Here is a 19,397-nt window from a genome sequence, read left to right as displayed (position 1 = left end):
TTGTAGATAAATATTTAATAAACTAAGCTTATATTGTAACTAAAAGGTATTGTATTATAATAAATCTAAACATATAAATGTGAAATAAAGGAGAAAAAAAATACAGCATCTTGTTGTTTTTGTATCTTTTAGTAAAATATACATTAAAATTCACTTCTTGAATTCCATTTAACAGGCAAGCATATATGATATAAACTGATCATATATTTCTATTAACAATTTTTTCCCCTTATTTTATAAAATATATAAAATATTTTTTATTTCTTGTCGCAGTTACTGTAAATCAATTTTTTCTTGTTGCTTATTTATATATAAGGCTATTTGCAAATTAAGTCTCTGGCAAACTCTTGTAAGTCTTTTCTCCTAGCATCTCCTAATGATTCTAGCAGTCTTATCTTCCAGGCATCAAAATCGTAATTTGCCAAACCAAGCTTCAGTGCCTTAAAAATTCAAGACAGCTATGATTATTGAAACATTTACAAATATGCAACTTTTATAAAAGAACTATCTTACTTCATAGCTTTGTACTTGCACATTCGAATTTTTCATACATATGGATGTAATGTCACATTCTCTTAACTTAAGCAGTCTACCCACATCCCTCCATGAGCGTCCCAATCTATTGCTCAGCTGAAGTACCACTGCATTGTAATACATATGGTTTACACAATAAATATTAGGTAATTAATAAAATATATGAATTTAATTTTAAATTGACCAAAATATTTTGCAGTCATAAGTTGAAATAAAAAGTACCTTCTTCTTTTAATAGATGCTGGTATTTTTGATAATTTGAATCATAAGTTCTTGTGCCACCAGATTGAAGATTTATGGTGGGATTTATTATTTGCGATGCCATTGAGGTTGACGAATTACAGATACTCTCTTGTTGCCCTCTGGCTTCATCGCTTCTTTCATGCTCTTTTGAAGATAAACACAATTTTATAAAAACAACCAATATAGTAAAGGTATAGCTATTAGTAATATAATAAATAGAAATGCATGGAAGATTGGTTATTATTATATTTATAACATCATAAATTTTTAACATAAAAAAAGATGAATTAAGTCTTTTTCTTATTTTACAATTATCTTGTTGAAGTTTCTTTTGGTAATCAAGAGGTCCTCCTTTATTCTGGTACTTACCAGTACTATGAAAATACATGTTTATATCTGGATAACTTTTATTCTTGATCAATTCTTCATAAATTTTTATTCTTTCTTGTAAACAAATATTTTTAATGTATCTTTGAGATATTAACTTCAATGGTTCTATTTCATAAGCATTAAGTTCATCACGTTTTTCTAATACCTTAAGTAGAGACTCTAAATCCTTAACCTTCTCGAGTTTTCGTTTTGAGTCAATTATAAAAGCATAATTATGCTTTAGCTCTGTCAGTGCTTTATCATCTATGAACTTACTTCCCATAGATAAAAAATCCTTACATAGTTGCTTATACCAAGAATCCTCCATGTTGGCCAAATTTATTTTATACCTTAGAAACTCTTAAAAGTACAGTTTTGGGACTCCCCTTGTTAACTAATTCACTCAAGACATTTACAACCAAATCATTTTCACCGTTATTAGTTTCCTACATTTTATGCATGAAATCCGTGAAGATTTTTCTTAAAAATATAATTTTCGATTAGCACATATGTTAGGCTTACAAAGGTAATTAAACAGTTTACAAATAGAGCAAAAACCAAAATTATCTATCGAAGAGTAGCAGCAGTAATATTTAATCGATAAAATAACCTATATCTTTTACGAGGACTAAAAACACTTCCAAAGATTTGCTTTGACTTTACTGACGGCCGGCGAAAGTGTTTTGCCACGACCAATCGAAGAGCTTCGGATTTCTTGTGCTTGTATCTAATTGGCCGTTCGTTATCACTATCAGCTTATCAGTTATCGTTGTAACATTAGTATGTCTATGTAATATGTATGTATTATGTTACATTAATAAAACTGTCGGTATATCACAAATGAGCCAATGGGATTACTTTTCTCGATCTTACTAGCCAGAAATTATAAAAAAAATATACACATAAAAATGTCGATAACCGTGTAGTCAGACTTTGACAACAGACACGAGAGGAACGAAAAGCTATGAAAAGATATCATGATCATCTACGTAAAGAATATTATTTTATCATTATAAGTAACTTCTTAGTGATCTTAATTATATTGATAACTATATATAAATAAATAAAAAAATTTAAGAAGAATGTGCCATGCTTACTTTATACAATCCTAAACAAACAAAATATAAAAGAAAAATGAAGATTTTAATTTAGTACGAAAGTTTGCCCGAATTATAAAAAAGAAATAAGATAAAACTTGTAAAGGGAGAAAAGGAAATAAACATCACGCGATGCGTGTGCTGCGCAACAAATGTAATATATATGCACACATATAATAGGTTTGTTCTTTTTCGCTGCACTATCAAACTGGTGCAATTGGTTGAAATAAGACAAATATATGTTTTCTCATTTTAATTTTATTACAATAGAACAGCAATACATATAAAAAGAACAGACCTTATGTTTGAAGAGACAAGTAAGGTTGATTTCTGATTTGCTAAAACGTTTAAATTTGAAACCATATACATTTCATATACATATATGACGTATACAACCTTATAAATTCTACATCATATGGTAAAGGGTTAGGCACTTAAAAATTACTAAAGGCATATGCTAGGGTTAGAAGGTAAACTTCTGTTACCTGTGCGTAACTCTAAAGAGATATCATTTACATTTTTTGCGCAAGACCTATTTTGCAAATTGGAAATAAGTTTAAAAAAATTCTTATACAATAAATTGATTCTTACGTCTATTGCCTATTTATGTTTTGAGCATGTTAAACTACTATTTAACTCGCCCTATAGGGCAGGTTTGAACATTCATTTATGTTTGTAACAATAAGATATCAATTTCTGGATAAAATCTTGTTGAATCTAGATAGAAAATAGTTTCTGAAGTTTTTGTGAAAAAAATGTATATCTCTTATACTTGCGAAAATAAATAAAATTTTGTAAGCGTTCTGGAGCGACTTAAGGCAACACATCATATATATATATATAGATGTTTAATAAAAACGAAAAGTTCTTCCCTATTGAAAACCAGAGTGCAAAATGTGAGAAGGCTGAGGCGTGATTGGCGGTTAAGAACATCAAGCGGAGGAGATTGACCAATGGGAGATGAGTGGAGAGACAGGTATAGAGTCCCCTCTCTCAGTCGATAGTGCGATCTAAGCGTATGCGAATGGTCAGAGAGGTTGAATCACCCAATGTAAAAGGCGGTGTGATCGCCTGATATAGCCGCAGTTTTCCGCAGATCGTCGCACGGTGTACATACGTTATGAAGACTGTCTGAAGGAAAATTTCTCGTGCCGAAAGGAAAAACCGGAGTGAGGGAAGGGAAAACCTGTCTGTCGGAGAAGGAATCTAGGAATTCTGGGAGTTGGACAGTAGGACAGTTTTCTATAATCGTCTCATATTCACTGTGTGCTTGAGCCTCCTTTCTTTCCATTTTTTGCCTTCCCATTGAGTAAAATTGGCCCAGCCGGGCTTTCGGGGGAAAACCTAGAAAAATCAAATTGCCAATAGTAATTTACCTACTTGAAGAAAGGGGTGGAGCTTGGCACGAGCCGTGCATGGAAAGGCACGAGTTTTTAAGCCTACCGGTGAAATTTGTGATTTTTTTTTTACGAAAGACACCGGCGAGGTGAGTTGCGAGTTGCGACCGGCTCTTTCTGTCACTATTTGGAAGTACAGCGAGAAGATAATTGTGTTTTTACAGCGACGAATCGTTAAATTCGCCGCGGAGTGTTACCTTCATCAGCAGTTAGTAAAAATACTGGAAGAAAGTGTTCATCGTTTCTCGTTCCCCGGTAAGTCAATACTTATGCCATTCTTGTCCTTTTCTCTCTCCCACTCTCTATCGTGTTCTTTCTCTTTTCCTCTCTACCTCACACACATATATACACCCTCTTTCTTCCCCCTGTGCTTTTCTCTCTTTCACTCTAGTACCTAAAGATTTAGGTAGTCTATCTGACATATAGACGGAATACACGTGGGAATTTACAAGCTTTTTTCTTAATTTTTCGACAACCTTCATTTCTCATAAACATGTTTTTTGTAGTGAAATTTGGGGAAAACGCAGTTATCGAATAATGTCTAGCGGCAGTGTCGCGCGCATTTGCAAATTGGCTTGATTGCCAAAGAAAATCGAAACGCGTGACAGTCTATCACATGTCCGTCATAGCTGCCACTGTTCCTCAATGCTAACTTTCTCACGATTAAAGCGATTTTTACGTGCCGGGAACCTGGCGTTTCCCACTCCAACACGTGTAGAAGCTAACCAATATGGCATTTCTTCTCCTCGCAAGCAAGTTTTATAAGAAAATTTTCCCCGCTGAAAAAAATGATTAAATACTTATTGCAAATTTGTTTATAAATTCTTTTTCTGTCCATCTCGATTCTTCATAATACCATTTTTCCTCTTGAATTCATCGTCTGTTTTAAAAAAATAGGAATATTTCTTTTACAGATAATACGATACTTTTTAAGGTTATGTCGCGATCATTCTCGCGTAAACTCCTGGAATTTTGGGGGGAATTATTCTACGTGCACACAAATCGGAAGTACAGAGTGAAGTTGATCACAATAGTGGTGTGATGCGCGATAATACAGCGCACTAGAGCAATTCTGAAATTTCCGTATATTTTTTCTCGCATTCTTTAAGAGATAATTAGGCTCGTCGCGACGTTTTTTTACGACTTTTTTATTCATAGCAAACGAAAATTTTCGCATCATTCCGGATGTCTCATAGCGTCTATAGCCAGGATCGAACGCCATCCTAACCTAAATACCAACCATAACCAGGAACTCGCATACATTCTTCATAAAATGTACTGCTTTCCTTTTCCTTTAATAAATAATTAATTTTTTACTTCCTTCTTTATAAATATTTATTGTTACTTTGAACTTTAAAGAAACTCTGTTTGAGAGTGAAACACTGGTTTAACGAGACAAGAACATTGATTTTCCCCGATGAATTATTCGGTGAATCCTTGGTTTCCGGTTAACCTTCAAATGATACCGGAAATGCCGGTAAATCACAGTAATCGCGTCATTTTTCATGAATGTGTTTAATAAGAAAACACGATTATTATCGGAAATTTATGTCTAATGTTTGTTTTTATTTGTTTTTATTCAATTTTTCAGAAAATCCAAAATTTTGAGGAAATAGAAACCAAATCAGATTTTAACCAAGGAAAGCGAAATAGAGAAATATATATATATATAAATATATACACATACGCGAACACAAAAATGAATAAGATGGATTACATGGAAGTGACGTTGCCGAACTACTCGTACGTTTTTAACTTCGAGGAAGAGTTCATTCATCAGGATACCCGAGTCTGGATGACGAAAAATTGGACGAATGGATTTTATTATTGCGCTATTTATATGATATTAATTTTCGGTGGACAGCACTATATGGCTAGCAGACCGAAGTTCGAACTTAGGGGTGTTCTTAGCCTGTGGAACACGCTTTTGGCCACTTTCTCCATCATTGGTTTCACCAGAACGGCGCCGGAATTGATTCATACTCTCAGGAACTATGGCCTTTATCATAGCATTTGCATACCTAGGTAAGAACTTTATAATAGTTGCTTTTTCTTCTCGTTCAATAACACAAGAATCATTTTCATCGATCTCTTCATCGCCGGCAGCTAGAAACGAAAGAAAAATTGATCCTTGTCTAGTAAAAAAAAGACAAATAAAATTAGTTGTTTACAGGCTTTTTTTTTAGAAAAGTAGCTTTTCAATGACCGACGCTTAACTGTCCGTTGATAACGTTTCGTCAGCGAATTTTTCAGATTGTTGTCGTTATCACTATCACTGTTATCGTTGGAAACCTTTGCAGAAATCGTGCGAATGTGGCATAAGTTGGAGTACAAATGAGTTCCGCTTTTTGTTATGCATAAGTTCTCTTTTGTTATTTTTTCATTGAACGATTTCGAAAAGGTGGAAACGTATAATTCTCTCGGGATATCGTTAGTAAGTGATGGCTAAAGAACAAGAATGCGAGGAGACGGCGAGGAGGAGATCGTACAATATTAATTAGGGAACGACCTCTAATTTAACTCAGCTGATAAGAAACGATTGTTGAATAAATCGGGTGTCAAAAGCTCGACTTAAAATACTGATTATAGTACTTGAAGAACGATTAAACTTATCACTGAGAACGTAATTCTTAGTTAATTTAAGTGTTTCGTACCATTTGTCAATTGGAAAAAGAGTGGTCAGTGGCATTTATTTGCATTTGATTAAACGGGAATGAGGAAGTTTGACCAATCGTTGAATTTGGGTTTCAGCTTCATCGAGCAGGATCGCGTGTCCGGTTTTTGGACATGGATGTTTGTGCTTTCGAAGCTGCCAGAGTTGGGTGACACAGTGTTCATAGTATTGCGCAAGCAGCCACTGATCTTTCTACACTGGTATCATCATATAACCGTCCTGTTGTACTCCTGGTTCTCTTATACGGAGTACACGGCATCCGCCAGGTGGTTCGTAGTGATGAATTACTGCGTCCACTCGATAATGTACACTTATTATGCGTTAAGGGCGATGCGTTATTCGCCACCAAAAGTGATTTCGATGATCATCACGGCCCTCCAGCTCACGCAGATGGTGATAGGCTGCGCGATAAACGTATGGGCTTATCAGTACCTGGAAAGCGGTCAGGTTGACTGCCACATCTCGAGAATGAACATCAAGTTCAGCTTAGCTATGTACTTCAGCTACTTCGTCCTATTCGCCAGGTTCTTCCACAAGAGTTACCTTGGCAGCAAACGTGGCAAGTCCAGCAAGAAGCTCTACGTCGATGGAACCGCCAATCATTTATCGAAGGATTATTCCGCCAGCAAGCTCAAAGCTAATTAAAACCTTTTAACCCTTGGTTCGAGGCAAGCGGATACGCGTAACCGAGCCCTGGCTTGGTAAGGAACACGCCAGAATTGCGAATTTGAAGCCCAGGGTATCGTCGATTAGTCCGGGCTCCTTCCAACATCGGAATGGTCGTCAGGTATCGACGTCTCGTTACCAAACTAACCAAGAGCTTCTAGTTACTGATATCTTGAGAAAATTCCATGAGGAGAGACCGAGAATCATCGGTCGGTACTCGTTTTCCGCCGATGGACAGCCAATTGGTGCTCGGTTTATGTTATATTGGACGAAGAAACTAGAGGGACTGCTGATTCGCGACTTTGTTTTACTGGAACATGAACAAAATCACCGATTTGTGCCCGCAAGAGAACGTTCGCCAGTGGTAAACGATGTCGATAAAGTAACGAGTGTCGCGAGTGACTAAGGATTGTTGCCTCGGAGGGTGTTCCGATCGGGATTCGCTGCAATTCCTCTTGATAAGACTAAAGGTGTTCAACATTCGAGCCCAAGTTATACGCGCGAGTTATCCAAGCTCATCAAGTTCGATCCAGAAGGCGTAAGTGTAAGCTGGCTCAAGCAGGACAACGCAAGATGCTTCTAGTCCGAAATTCGGAACGGCCGATATCTGCAGGACAGATTCCTACAACCACCCCCACCCCTGGACCCTTTCCCACCAACTTTTCCACTTTTCCCACGAGTAACAGTCCAATCGAGAGCTCGATAAATATCATTTTACGCGACCTTGGGGTAATCGTCGCTGGAGTTTCGCGGCGTATGCTCCAGAGTCCAACTCGAAGAGACCAATTGGTAGTTGATCTACGACTATGGAGCGAGAAGAAGCATGATACCAGCTACTTTTGAGAGTACTATATACTATTTATGAAAACTTCTACATCAGTTTTGCGGCGAGAACTTGGCAAAAAGAATATTTTAGTCCAATATTTTATCTCGATTCTTTAAAATGAGACTTTACATCAGCTACTTTTTCGAAGCTGATTGGGTGGGACTTAATCGCGTTCGCCGTCGTGGAGAAGGCTTCGCTATCGCTCCGGGGCTTGGAAATTCATTTTGGAGGCTAATTAGGTTCTTCGAAGCTTCGGAGGATCCAGGTAGCTTCGAGAATGGAGGATTCGGTCGTCGATGACGGCTTCCGGGCTGGCTCGTCCAGGCATTCCCGCATGTTCGTCGATCCTCGCCAGAGAGTCGGTAGTTAAACAACGCGCAGGGTTGACGAGTGGCTACTTTGAGACCCGAACGGGGTCAGCGGCCATCATTTTTCGTGCATTCTAGCACGCGCGTGAAAGTTCGCCGCCGGTTTACGGCGAGCTTTGCGCCAATCAGCATTTCCAGATTTTCTTGTATTTTGCTCGCGATACTATTAACTTGATTCTGGATGCGATAACGCCTGCCCCATACAGCAGAAGACAATGATAACTTGCTCTTCCACGTGCGGAGAGCTGATTTATTTGGACGCTCGAAATCCAGCAAAGGCACAGAATAATGACAAAAAAAGATACCTAGAAAATAAATTTGCTACTTTGTTTAGCGATTCCGGTCTTAACTTGACCACTAAGAGATATCGAATCTTACAAATTGCCCGTTGTTTGCCTTATCTTTGATCGTCGATTCTAAATGATCTTAGTCAATTGGACTCGCGTAATCAGATATTTTATCTATGCATCATTGTTTCCTACTGTACCCAATTATCTTGTCAAATTTGTTCAACGATTAGATAAGATCCGTGCCGGTTAATGAACGATTAATAGGATGAATAGCGCGAGTGAAATAGTCAAATGTGAGCGTGTTTTTTGCGTGTATGTATGAGAGAGAGAGAGAGAGAGAGAGAGAGAGAGAGAGGGAGAGAAACAAAACAAGGAAAAAGAATCTACACGTAAGAGGGAAACCGGTTCTAAATTTCCGGAAAATCCTACCGTTTCAGGAATTGAATTTTTACACCAGAAATTGACACTATTGACTCTCCAAATTGTAATTTTCCACAATTTAATCAGTCTCCTTCCGCGGCTTTTTCCAGCTATGGAAGAATGTTAAAGTCCAAGTTTTACGACATACTACCATATCATTAATTTAATATTTTTTACTCTTAATACGAGAAGAATTGATTGTAGCTCGTCACTAGCGATTCACAAATTACGATAAAGTAACTTAATCAGAGAGCAAGATTAATGGGTAGATCGGGTTGTGATACTTCTTTTTTTATTGTGTAATTGACATTGGATGTCTTCTAGGAAAACGTCGCTCATTCCCCCTACTCCTATTTTTAAATCGCATCCTACTTTTTAAAATGTTTAATATAATAATGTAATATAATTTACATATATAAATATATCTCCCTCTCTCTCTCTCTCTCTCCCTCTGTTCTTTTTTAACACTTGATACGGGTCCTTCCTTTTTTGCTTTAGGGAATGTAACGAATGGCGTCGAAAAATTTTTTTAAACAGATTATCAATAATTATTGGTATTGGGTTACTGTATATGGGCTTCAAGATCCGCAGGCTACTGTAACTAATGATTGTTATTATTATTATTATTATTATTATATAATTTTTGTTATCGTCAGCATTTACATTTAAGAATCTGAATATTATTTAATAATAATTTATAACGAGAATGAAACTGTGTACTTGTAGCTATTTATTCCTTCTCCAAGCAAAATTCCTAAATGCATGTCTTTACTCTAGCTCCTATTTATTTTATTTCTATATATTTTATTACATCTTTGTCCAAGCAATAAAGCTCCAAGTCATTGAATATAGATTTTACCTTTATGGCTGTTTTATTTTTATTATTACCTAAACTGCTTGAACGATTTCAGACTGGATGATGATTTTCGTAAGTTGCTCCTCGTTGCATAATTAAGGACCGTATTTGGCGTTAGGTAATAGCGTTCCGGGAGTCTCAGAATTTTTCAGAGATTCCGGTGAAAGAACGAGAGAAGGAAAAAAACTTTCTATTGACATTTCTCCTTTGGAGTTGCTACATGAGCAGGAAGGATATTGAAAAATCAGTTGCGTTGTGTGTGTCTCATTTAGTCAGCTGTTAAGCTGGTAGCAATTAGCATTCAGAGGCCTTTAGAGATGATGCTTTGCGTATGAAGTAAAAGTCGTGTCCCATTTAGAAAAGATTACCACTTTAGGAAAGAGAACGTCATTGCAAAAGTTACTTCAGCTATGAGCACTGTTAAACGAAACAAAACATAGTTGTTTTTATTTAGCCTCGCGTCCCTTATCAGCCACAATTAACCTCCTCTTAGTTTTTCACCAGTAAATTGACGTAGAGTACTCCAGTCCTCGAAAATTAACAAGCACGAGTATTAACAAAACTTTTACGACATCCTTCCACAGTTTTTTCCTGGAGGATTTTTTTGTCAATTGTTCTAATTTCTATTCGAATGGTCAATTATTATTGATTGCTGAATGAAATTCGTCTAAGACTCGATTATTAACGGTTTTAGAACGTTTCTCAATCAACGTATAGAAACGCTTTTTTCATTTATTTGCATTCAATTGAGGAACTCGTAGGGCAACCCTTAAAACATGCTATTATATTATTATTTCGGTTTACAAGAATTATATTGCTCAAATAGTTTGGCAGATCCTTTATTATTACACCACATTTGAACATTTTTCATAGAATATTTTTTGACAAGCGATCAATCGAATAACGACTCGGAAAAAACATCATTATTAGGATCAAAATTTACCCAAAATTATTCGGCAATGAAGTCTACAACGTACAGTGATAAATTAAAAATATTAGCATAAGAAAGTTTCTTGGTATATCAATGAATCACCTAATAGCAGAAACGAGATTGAAAGTTTTTTGTTCGATGAAAAGAAGCATTGGTTAATAGCGATTAGGGTGAAACAACATTCAGAGTCTTGGATCTGTCGTCATTGACCAAACCTTTGAATTAATATTTGTCTCAATAACGGAATTTTTTGCAGACTATATTATTCCATCGATCGCTCGTTTCTTTGTAAAAGCGAATCCGCCAACCGTTAACCCTGAAAATAAACAAAACTTTTACGGCACGGCTTAAACAAGTTCAGTTCATCAGAATGGATTTATACTTTGAACTTGTTATTAATTACTTACGTCAAAATAGGGTAATCAGACCCGTGCCAAGCAATGTGATTGACAAATATTTGTGTATACTAAAAATTCTGCTTACCCCTTAGTCTAAAGGATTCTTGGAATCTATCTCTACTCGTATTTACATTTACTTTTACTCTCCTCAACTAATATCTGCACGAATATTGTTTATTTTACTTATTCAATCTCGTTATTTGAACTTGACCAGTCAAGTTTTACCAGATGAATTAATTAGTTAATTATCAAAGTGATGTCGAGTGTTATCATTGATAAAGATTTTCCAGCAATTAGTCAACGCTGTTCACGTTTCATTATCAATGATAGCGAATGTAGATTTATAACTTTAGAACGAAAAGACTTTTAGCATGGCTCGGGATTTCTGTCTTTGTCAATTTGTTTTCCTTCTCGTGAAATGGTAGGGGGCCCTTGGCTTTCGATCACGCCACATTACGATTTCGCCATCCACGTAAGTATAACCGGCCCATTATGTCACTCTCCTCGAGAGCTCGACAGTGTCGCCCTCCAGCATAACAAACTCTTATATACAAAACAATAACTCTCTTTCCCTCTTTGTTATTTTTCTCTTTTTCGCTTATGTTTTAATTTCTTACGTTACTTTTCTTATGCCAACGCTATTCCTGAATTATCATCATTATTATTATTCATTTAAACTGTATTTTCAACTAAAAGTAATTATGAATAACTTATTGTATTATCGCTGTATAATAATATTACTACGTCTATAGGACTGGGCTCTTAATAATCCACTTGACCATCAATCCATCCAATATTATTTAATAGCGATCTAAGCTGCTGACATTTGCTTTTAAGTTGGGTGAAGTAATCGGCTTAGATCGTCGCGACTAAGCTGTCTGATCGCACAAACAAGTTCACTGGACGATTTGTTGCTTTTACCTATACTTTATGGCTTCTGCATTTCCTTCAGAACCACGCTTGAATACGTAAAAACTCTTCATCTATGCCGACTATTTGTACGCTTTTTTTTCGTCCGAGCATTTTTTTCATATATTTAATCAACTCGTTTCAATTCTCGTTTAGCATCTACTCCTCTTTTTGTTCTTGTTTTTTGGTCCATTTACCTCGCTTACCATTCAGATTTTTATTGGTGAACAATCATCGAGAAACTTCTTCTTGCTCTTGCACTTTTTGTACTTTACAGAGCTTAATCAGAAAATACAAGATTCTCGAAGGCTGTTGCAGCGAATTATTATCATGATTGTCTCTTTTTAACACGAGCATTTTTATCTCATAATAATTTATAGCGACAGTAATGCTTGATACTTTTGACTATTATTTCTGCCCGTAAGATCATTTTAAAATAGCCTTACACGTTTACGTTAAATATTTTTTTTGAGTAATTTTCTCTATTTTTGTCAACTTGTATATAGATGATTTTTTCCTACTCCGAATTTGGAGACGAACATTTTACAAGGAATTTCTAAACTTTTTGCGCCTATCAAAATTTTAAAGCATTGTAACTTGATCGATATTCTAATTGGAAGCGAACAATTCTCGGAACAAATTTTTATGTGTATATTTTTACGCCAGTTCAGCCGTATAGATCGATAATTTAAGTTCATATTAGTTCGATATTCACTTCTGTCGATGAGTAATCCTCAAAAAAGGGTCAATGTGTACAGTCAAGTACAGAGTGAATACTTCCCCTACATACTCCCACTACTTTCGTATCTATTTATTTTCTTAATATTTAGATCATTGTGAAATATGTGAATTTTTAAACAAGTTGCTTAATTATTATTAAATAAAACAATGTACGGTAAAAAATTATCATAAACGAGTAGAAGAAAAGGGAAGGACAGAAAATGGTGGGCGTTCTAGTAAGGGAAACATACACGCATTGACTGTTCCCGACAGTACGTAAAGTATTCAAGTTTGTTTTTTTTCAGTGGATTCTTTCGAGTCTGCATAATTCATGGTCTTCTTCAATTACCAAGTGACGACATGATCTCATATTTGCGTCAATCATTTTCTGAAAAAAGTAAAAAAAAAAAAACAAAATATACCAAAAAACAATTAGAGATTAATCAATAGTAATGCGCGTGCTTTGTTTAAATGCCTTTTGCAATTAACAAAACACGTCTTCCCTCGATAATTGTAATTATAGGTTCTTAACAAACGTGTTGATTTTGTTCTTCATTCGTAATTATCGTTGTACTCTTTGCACCAGAATTGAAAATAACATTGGCTTGTACATTCCTTTCTCTTACACGAAAATTTGTTCGTCCTAAAAAAAAAGTCATTCGACATTATTTATTATATAGTCGAACGTACATTGATTCTGAAAATACTAAGAGTGTTCATTCCACTTCACCGCAACGCGCCGAGCCACTTGACTCTTTAGGAAAAGCAAAATTCTTGTAAATATTAAACCATTCGCGTGACTAGTTTGCTCAAGCATGAAAGGATTCTTCGATTTGACTTATCTCCTCTGTTCTATCTTAGGATTGCTCAAATTATCGATAACTATTGTGCCAAAAAGGATTTAAATTTCAACGTCTCTCAGCAAAGATGCATAGTTGCACGTTTTAAGTTAATAAGTTTTAATTTCTTGTATTCGAAATTGAATGAAATGTTTACTACACTGCATTACACACACCTAATCCGAGACAGACAAAATCTTAAGAAATATGCAATTTGTATAGGATAGTTAGTCGCATAATAATTAACCCGCCAATAGGCGCGTGCTTTTTTTTTACGTAGATAGGCGCGTGGGGTGCCACGGACACCCCATTTGTTTTTCGTTATTAGACGTAAAATATTTACAAATACAGATTTATTTTTCAATAAATATCATCTATGCGAAGTTCCCTTTGGTATACAATAGCAATTGCATTTCTTTACATTATTTGTATTAATTAAACGCTAATATTTTTAAGTGACTGCACCAATTTTTCGCTACGTTACCAATAGATTTCTATTTTTGGGGTGTTCTGAACACCCCGCGCGCCCATTGCCGGGTTAACTCTATAATTTATAATGAAATACTTCTCATTCATTCAAGGTTAATGAAACAAGGAACACTTGAGCCTCTATTCGCGTTCATACAAAAACTGACAAAGATGTCCAATGAAATAATGAATACGCAACTTCATTGACTATGTTCCCATCATTAGGTCAGAGTCAGGTTAGAGTTAGCGTTCCTCCAATGAAAATAGTTGGGGTACAGTCTGAGACTGCTTCCGTTGAAGGAGCGCTAGTTCTAACCTTACTCTGGACTCTGACCCGATTTTCACTCTCAATGGAAACATGGTCATTCTCGGGAATAACTTTCAATATAAATATTTTGACCACATTCAACTATTCCACTAGTTTACAAGAAATTTTGTGGATAAAAGTTTGATTAAGTTGTATTCGATCTATTTGTATCTTTTTATCAACGTTGCATTTATCCTTGATAGCCTAATTAATATAAATTGTTTGTGCTACACCGTAACCGTTATTTTTGTCCCAATGGAAAATTACTTAATTGATTCATCGTGAAAAAAATGTAAAAATCAACATTTGATCTCCTTCTGATTATAATAAAGATTATACTCATTTTGATTCATTTGACTAGACTGATGAAAAAACACTATATAGCTAGGAAGATCTACGGAATTTCAACAATCTTTTACCATTGTCGTGCTATTCGTTTTCGAAAGCAAAATGGAACAACAATGAATTATACTTTAAAATATTCGGCAGACAATACTATGACCTTCTGTATGCCATTTTTTTTTATTTTTCATCGAAGATAATAAAACCCCTTTCTCGCATTCATTAATCGCTCACGGCCTTTCTTTCCCCAATCACTCATCGTCAACGTGATTTACCAAGAAAAAACATCTCTTTTCAACTCTTCACATTTCCCGACTTTTATATTAATCGCGATTAAGTCGATTCTTTAATTCGAATCGAGCACGACCGAGCCACGATAAACTCGAGTGAAACACGAGTAAAACGAACGATCTAATCCGATTTATCGTGATTACTGCAATTTTTGAATTGATTAAGCACGAATGACGATGATAAATTAGGATGGAATTAAATGATTTAAGAGATGATTCGATTAGAATATAACGTATGATATGACATTTTCTGATGAATCTATTATAGTATTATGCTACGATAGACGGTCGACAACAATGATGATTCAACATAATTTCTTATTATTCACAGTCCACGAAATTACTGCGAAATTGCCCGATTAGCGTGCAACTTTTTTCGGCTCTCCTGAAAACACATATTTTTTTTTACACACGTTTAATTGATAAAGAAAACAAAACTTCCCGCGTCACACGGTATTTCATCAGGACTTTGAGGATCATAATTTTTATTTACTTTACGTGAAAATAATATAGATTTGCATTTACGTCATTTCTCACGTTAATTTCTTATCCTTTTGTCCGTCACGCTTACGCAATACCGCATATAAAGTTAAGATTTCATTTACACTTTTTGTAGTTTATGTTTAATCATGATACCCCTTCTTGCATTCAATATTGACCATTATGCAATGGCTCTTACACCGTTGCACTATGTAAACTCTTACATATGAAACACTTTCTACGCGCGTGGACTTGAGATTGATAATTCATAGGAAACCTGGAATTAATAATGGTATATGGTAGATTTTCTTCGTTTCTAGAGTTCTATAATAATTTATTAATTAGAATCATATGAAGGAATATACTCTTTATATAACAACTTGTTATAGTGAAACGGATTCTTGAATTATGGAATTCTACAATAAATTCATTAGTCGTTAATTTTTGGTTTAAAGAATTCTAAATGAAAAAAATGCTAAAAAACGGTAAAAGTTGATGTCGAAAGATCGACGATTTAAGTGGAAGTCAAGCGCGATATCTAAAAACAATTTTAGCTCCATGTATCTCCAATAACAAAATTTGTTCAATGAATATTTAAACGCCTATGCATTTTTACAGATAAAGATATTGCTGTATAAAAAAAGATTTAAAATGGTACAAGTCCTCAAAATATGTACCTAGAATATTTGGATGTTTAGAAATTTAAGTTTTTAGGGAGGAAGTACTTTAACGAGGGTATTACTTCACCGACGTTATTGCTTTAGTTTTTATTATCAAAACACAATTGTATTTTTTCAATGTAGCTAGAGTCTAGGAATTAGTATAATAAAACATTCTATTTGAGAGAAATTAATACTATGCGTCTGACAAATTGGATACTGAAAGTTAAGTATTGGAAGTTTTGTAGTTGGAGTGCGCAGGAGGATCATAGTACAATGGATCTTGAATGACAAACTTATTACAATAACCATTTTAATCCAATACCGTTAACGTGTCCATAAATAATCACAGTAAAATCTCCGAGTCAGTAGAGGCCTTTTTATGTGCCAATGTACTGTTGTTTGTTAGCTAATTACACTTAGCATCATCAAACAAGATTCTTCTTAAACTTGTATTACAATAGCCAGCTTTAGGTAATTTCTATAAATTTTACAATTATTGCCTACAAATTTATTTTATTTATTCTATTTTATTTTGCATTAAGTATTATAGAGATTATAAAATACTTTTATACACTGACTCAATCTCTCATCTTTATTTTTATCAAAAGCAATATGCTTCTATGTAAAATTAGAAAAATAACTAACCCATTATTCAAAAGAAAACATTTATAAGATATAATTGTTCTTAAAGTGTCTACAATTGTTTAATATATCTATTACAATTTATGTGTTGTTCCATTTATCATAATTTACAGTTTTCGAAAGTTAACGCTTTGAGAGAAAAACGTTTTAAGCAAAATTTTTTTGATATGAGAGGACACTTCTATTAAACTGAAAATATTTTTAAAACATATTTAATGATCATTTCTAGGCTCGATCAATTTTTCAAATGAAAACACCTCATTTTTATATTGTATATTTTTACAGCTTATCCCAAGAGGTGTGTTAAACCGTTTTCATTTTTTTTATTTATCCGTATAGTAGTTTACCAGATATTTTAATTTAAAATTGCATATAGTAAGTTTGCTTAGTGTGCGTGACAAAACGCGACACACGCATATTGTTATCCACGTATACTTCGTAATAAAAATATTTTATGATTACATGAAATAAAAAAATGAAAGCAGGGTTTTGCAATCTTCTTTACATAAACTGTGCAAGAATTTGCAATAAATAGTAGGAAGTTCAACTAAAAGAAACTAAAATAATTGTAAAATGTCCTTTAAAAAGACATTTATTAAGAACCTTTTTAGGTCAACTAAAGTACTCTCTCATATAAAACAAATTTTGCTTGAAACATTTTTCCTTCAAATTTTTAGCTTATTCAAAAATTGCTTGTGCATGATAAATGTAACATCCTGTATACAATAAGTTTTAATTGCATATGATGACAATTTGTAGGTATATATCACAGAATAAAGATTCATCTATATCTATTCCTGTAAAATATATTTCATATTAATATTTCTATAAAAAATGCAAATATTGAAAAATAGTACCTTTTTTTGATTCCAGTCTTCTGATACATAGGTGAGTAGATCTGTTAGTCCTTCAAACTCAGTTTTACTTTGAGGGGGATCATTCTTTGGTATTTTTGGAAGAATTGAGCCCATTTTATACCTAAACTCTTCAAAATTATTTGCTCCAGACAATTTCCAAATACTATAAAATATGGCACTACATCCTCCTACAGCATACAAAGATCCTCGACGAAGAGCTCTGAATGCCAATGATGTACCACTTTCTAGTGCTACTTCTCCATTCTTTGTTACAGAGGTTAGACTTTTATTAAGTGCTTCTCGATCCTTTCTTACAGCAAGGTTGTATGCTGCACTAAATCCTATTATACTACTCATAAAGCCAATGCTCATAACAACAAATACACCTGAAAATTTGTAATTATTCTACTTTAAAGTTAAAGTTAAATATAATTTATATTATAGTTCAAGCATAATTCACACAAAGTATTATACACTATACATTCAAATACAAAGGAATATGAGCATATTCCATTTGTTGTTTCCAACGGTCCAATTTGTATAATGTTTCACACAATCTATATACTTATAAGCATTGGATATATTGAATGGAACACAACCCCATATAGGTTAGGAACTAAGTAAATATTAATATAAAGATTTTAGTGCAGCAAATAAATATTAGTGAGGCTTACGTATATATTTTTCCATTTTCTGCTTTTTCTCATTATTTTTATCATATATATTAGCTTCAAAGCTAATTTGTTTTACGCTTTCAATAGGAGTACCTTTCAATTCTGAAGCCATTTTTAAATGACCTAGGACGGACCTAGCATGTGCTGGCATGTGCTAACCAGGGTTACACGGCTAACCTCAGCTCACTTTCAGAGAGTAATAATAAAATATATCTAGTATATTTAATAAAGGCTATACCTTAAATAAATATTATCCAACAATTTGTGTTTTAATCTTTTCATTTCTTAAAATTTAGTTGAACAATGATTAAATTCTAAAGTTGTATTTGTTGCGTTCTTTCGTTTCAATGGTATGCAGCAGGTAGATATGTATATATTAATGTGTGTGTGTGTGTGTGTGTAGTATATCCTATGTATATGTAGAAAAAGCTTAAGTCAGCGTTTTATGTATCTTTAGGCCCGGTATCACAAGCCTTGTTTAAAGCTGGATTAAGCTAATTATACTATATTCTATGTGACATAAAATATAGCATAATTAACTTAATCCGGGCTTACAAGATTGGTTGCATTCAGTAGGGACAAATGTTGAGGGAGCGGTGTATGTTATTGGCTATTACTCTTAGATCCTATAATTTTTTCCAATAGAAGTAGAAGTTTAAAAAGAATTACTCAACACTTCCGCAATTGTTGTCTCTACTGAATGCAACCATTGTGACACCGGGTGACCGGGACTAAGGGCCGGTTTTTCCACCTATTGGTAAAATTTATCTGCTTGGTAAAATTTACAAACTGTAGTAAATTCTATTCAATTTCAAGCTTTACCAAACGGATAAATTTATCCAGACGTTTGCCAATAGGTGGAACAACCGGCCCTAAGCCGATTTGATGAAGCTCAACCTTAAGCTAAATTAAATTAAAGTATGGTATATTTATATTTTACGTAAAATATAGCATCCGAAGGCTCGTCTGCACTGGCACTACTGGCAGCACTGGTCTGCACCAGTCGCACTCTGCACTGGTCTGTACCGTACTAGTGCAATAAATGGGAAAGAAAAAACATGCTTGTCACGTTTCAGCTAATTGTACTAATCTGTAGTGCAACGATAACGAGCAGAAACAATAGTTCATATGACATTTA

The 19,397-nt window shown here is 34.4% G+C and overlaps 3 protein-coding genes across 5 annotated transcripts; 1 reads left to right on the top strand and 2 right to left on the bottom strand.

Annotated features, from left to right (window-relative positions):
* Positions 1–238: 238 nt before the first annotated feature.
* Fadd (fas-associated death domain protein) lies at positions 239–2,090 on the bottom strand. Of its 2 annotated transcripts, XM_066730458.1 has the most exons (4): positions 1,147–2,086; positions 757–921; positions 514–641; positions 239–440 (listed from the first exon to the last, which is right to left on the bottom strand). In XM_066730458.1, exons 1-4 carry the CDS (start codon positions 1,472–1,474, stop codon positions 318–320), a joined length of 744 nt encoding a protein of 247 aa, XP_066586555.1. In that variant the 5' UTR covers positions 1,475–2,086; the 3' UTR covers positions 239–317. The 2 variants fall into 2 exon arrangements, with proteins under 2 accessions (XP_066586555.1, XP_066586554.1); XM_066730457.1 differs by having other exon boundaries at positions 757–2,090.
* A 1,155-nt stretch (positions 2,091–3,245) lies between these two features.
* Baldspot (elongation of very long chain fatty acids protein baldspot) lies at positions 3,246–9,748 on the top strand. 2 transcript variants are annotated; one of them, XM_066730460.1, is made up of 4 exons: positions 3,246–3,729; positions 3,805–3,895; positions 5,232–5,665; positions 6,392–9,748. In XM_066730460.1, the coding sequence occupies exons 3-4, from the start codon at positions 5,340–5,342 to the stop codon at positions 6,957–6,959; spliced, it is 894 nt and encodes a 297-aa protein (XP_066586557.1). In that variant the 5' UTR covers positions 3,246–3,729; positions 3,805–3,895; positions 5,232–5,339; the 3' UTR covers positions 6,960–9,748. The 2 variants fall into 2 exon arrangements, with proteins under 2 accessions (XP_066586557.1, XP_066586556.1); XM_066730459.1 differs by having other exon boundaries at positions 3,246–3,895.
* Positions 9,749–16,034: 6,286 nt separating this feature from the next.
* On the bottom strand, positions 16,035–19,087 carry LOC136775455 (transmembrane protein 242). Its single transcript, XM_066730237.1, has 3 exons — positions 18,260–19,087; positions 17,586–17,971; positions 16,035–17,525 (listed from the first exon to the last, which is right to left on the bottom strand). Exons 1-3 carry the CDS (start codon positions 18,408–18,410, stop codon positions 17,520–17,522), a joined length of 543 nt encoding a protein of 180 aa, XP_066586334.1. The 5' UTR covers positions 18,411–19,087; the 3' UTR covers positions 16,035–17,519.
* Between the last annotated feature and the right edge of the window lie 310 nt (positions 19,088–19,397).

Source organism: Prorops nasuta, unplaced genomic scaffold (genome assembly GCF_024137725.1).
Source record: "Prorops nasuta isolate Cenicafe-Biocafe unplaced genomic scaffold, Cenicafe_Pnas_1.2 PNAS00008, whole genome shotgun sequence".
Taxonomy (NCBI): domain Eukaryota; kingdom Metazoa; phylum Arthropoda; class Insecta; order Hymenoptera; family Bethylidae; genus Prorops; species Prorops nasuta.
Note: the sequence above shows the minus strand (reverse complement) of the source record. Positions and strands in the feature narration are given on the sequence as shown.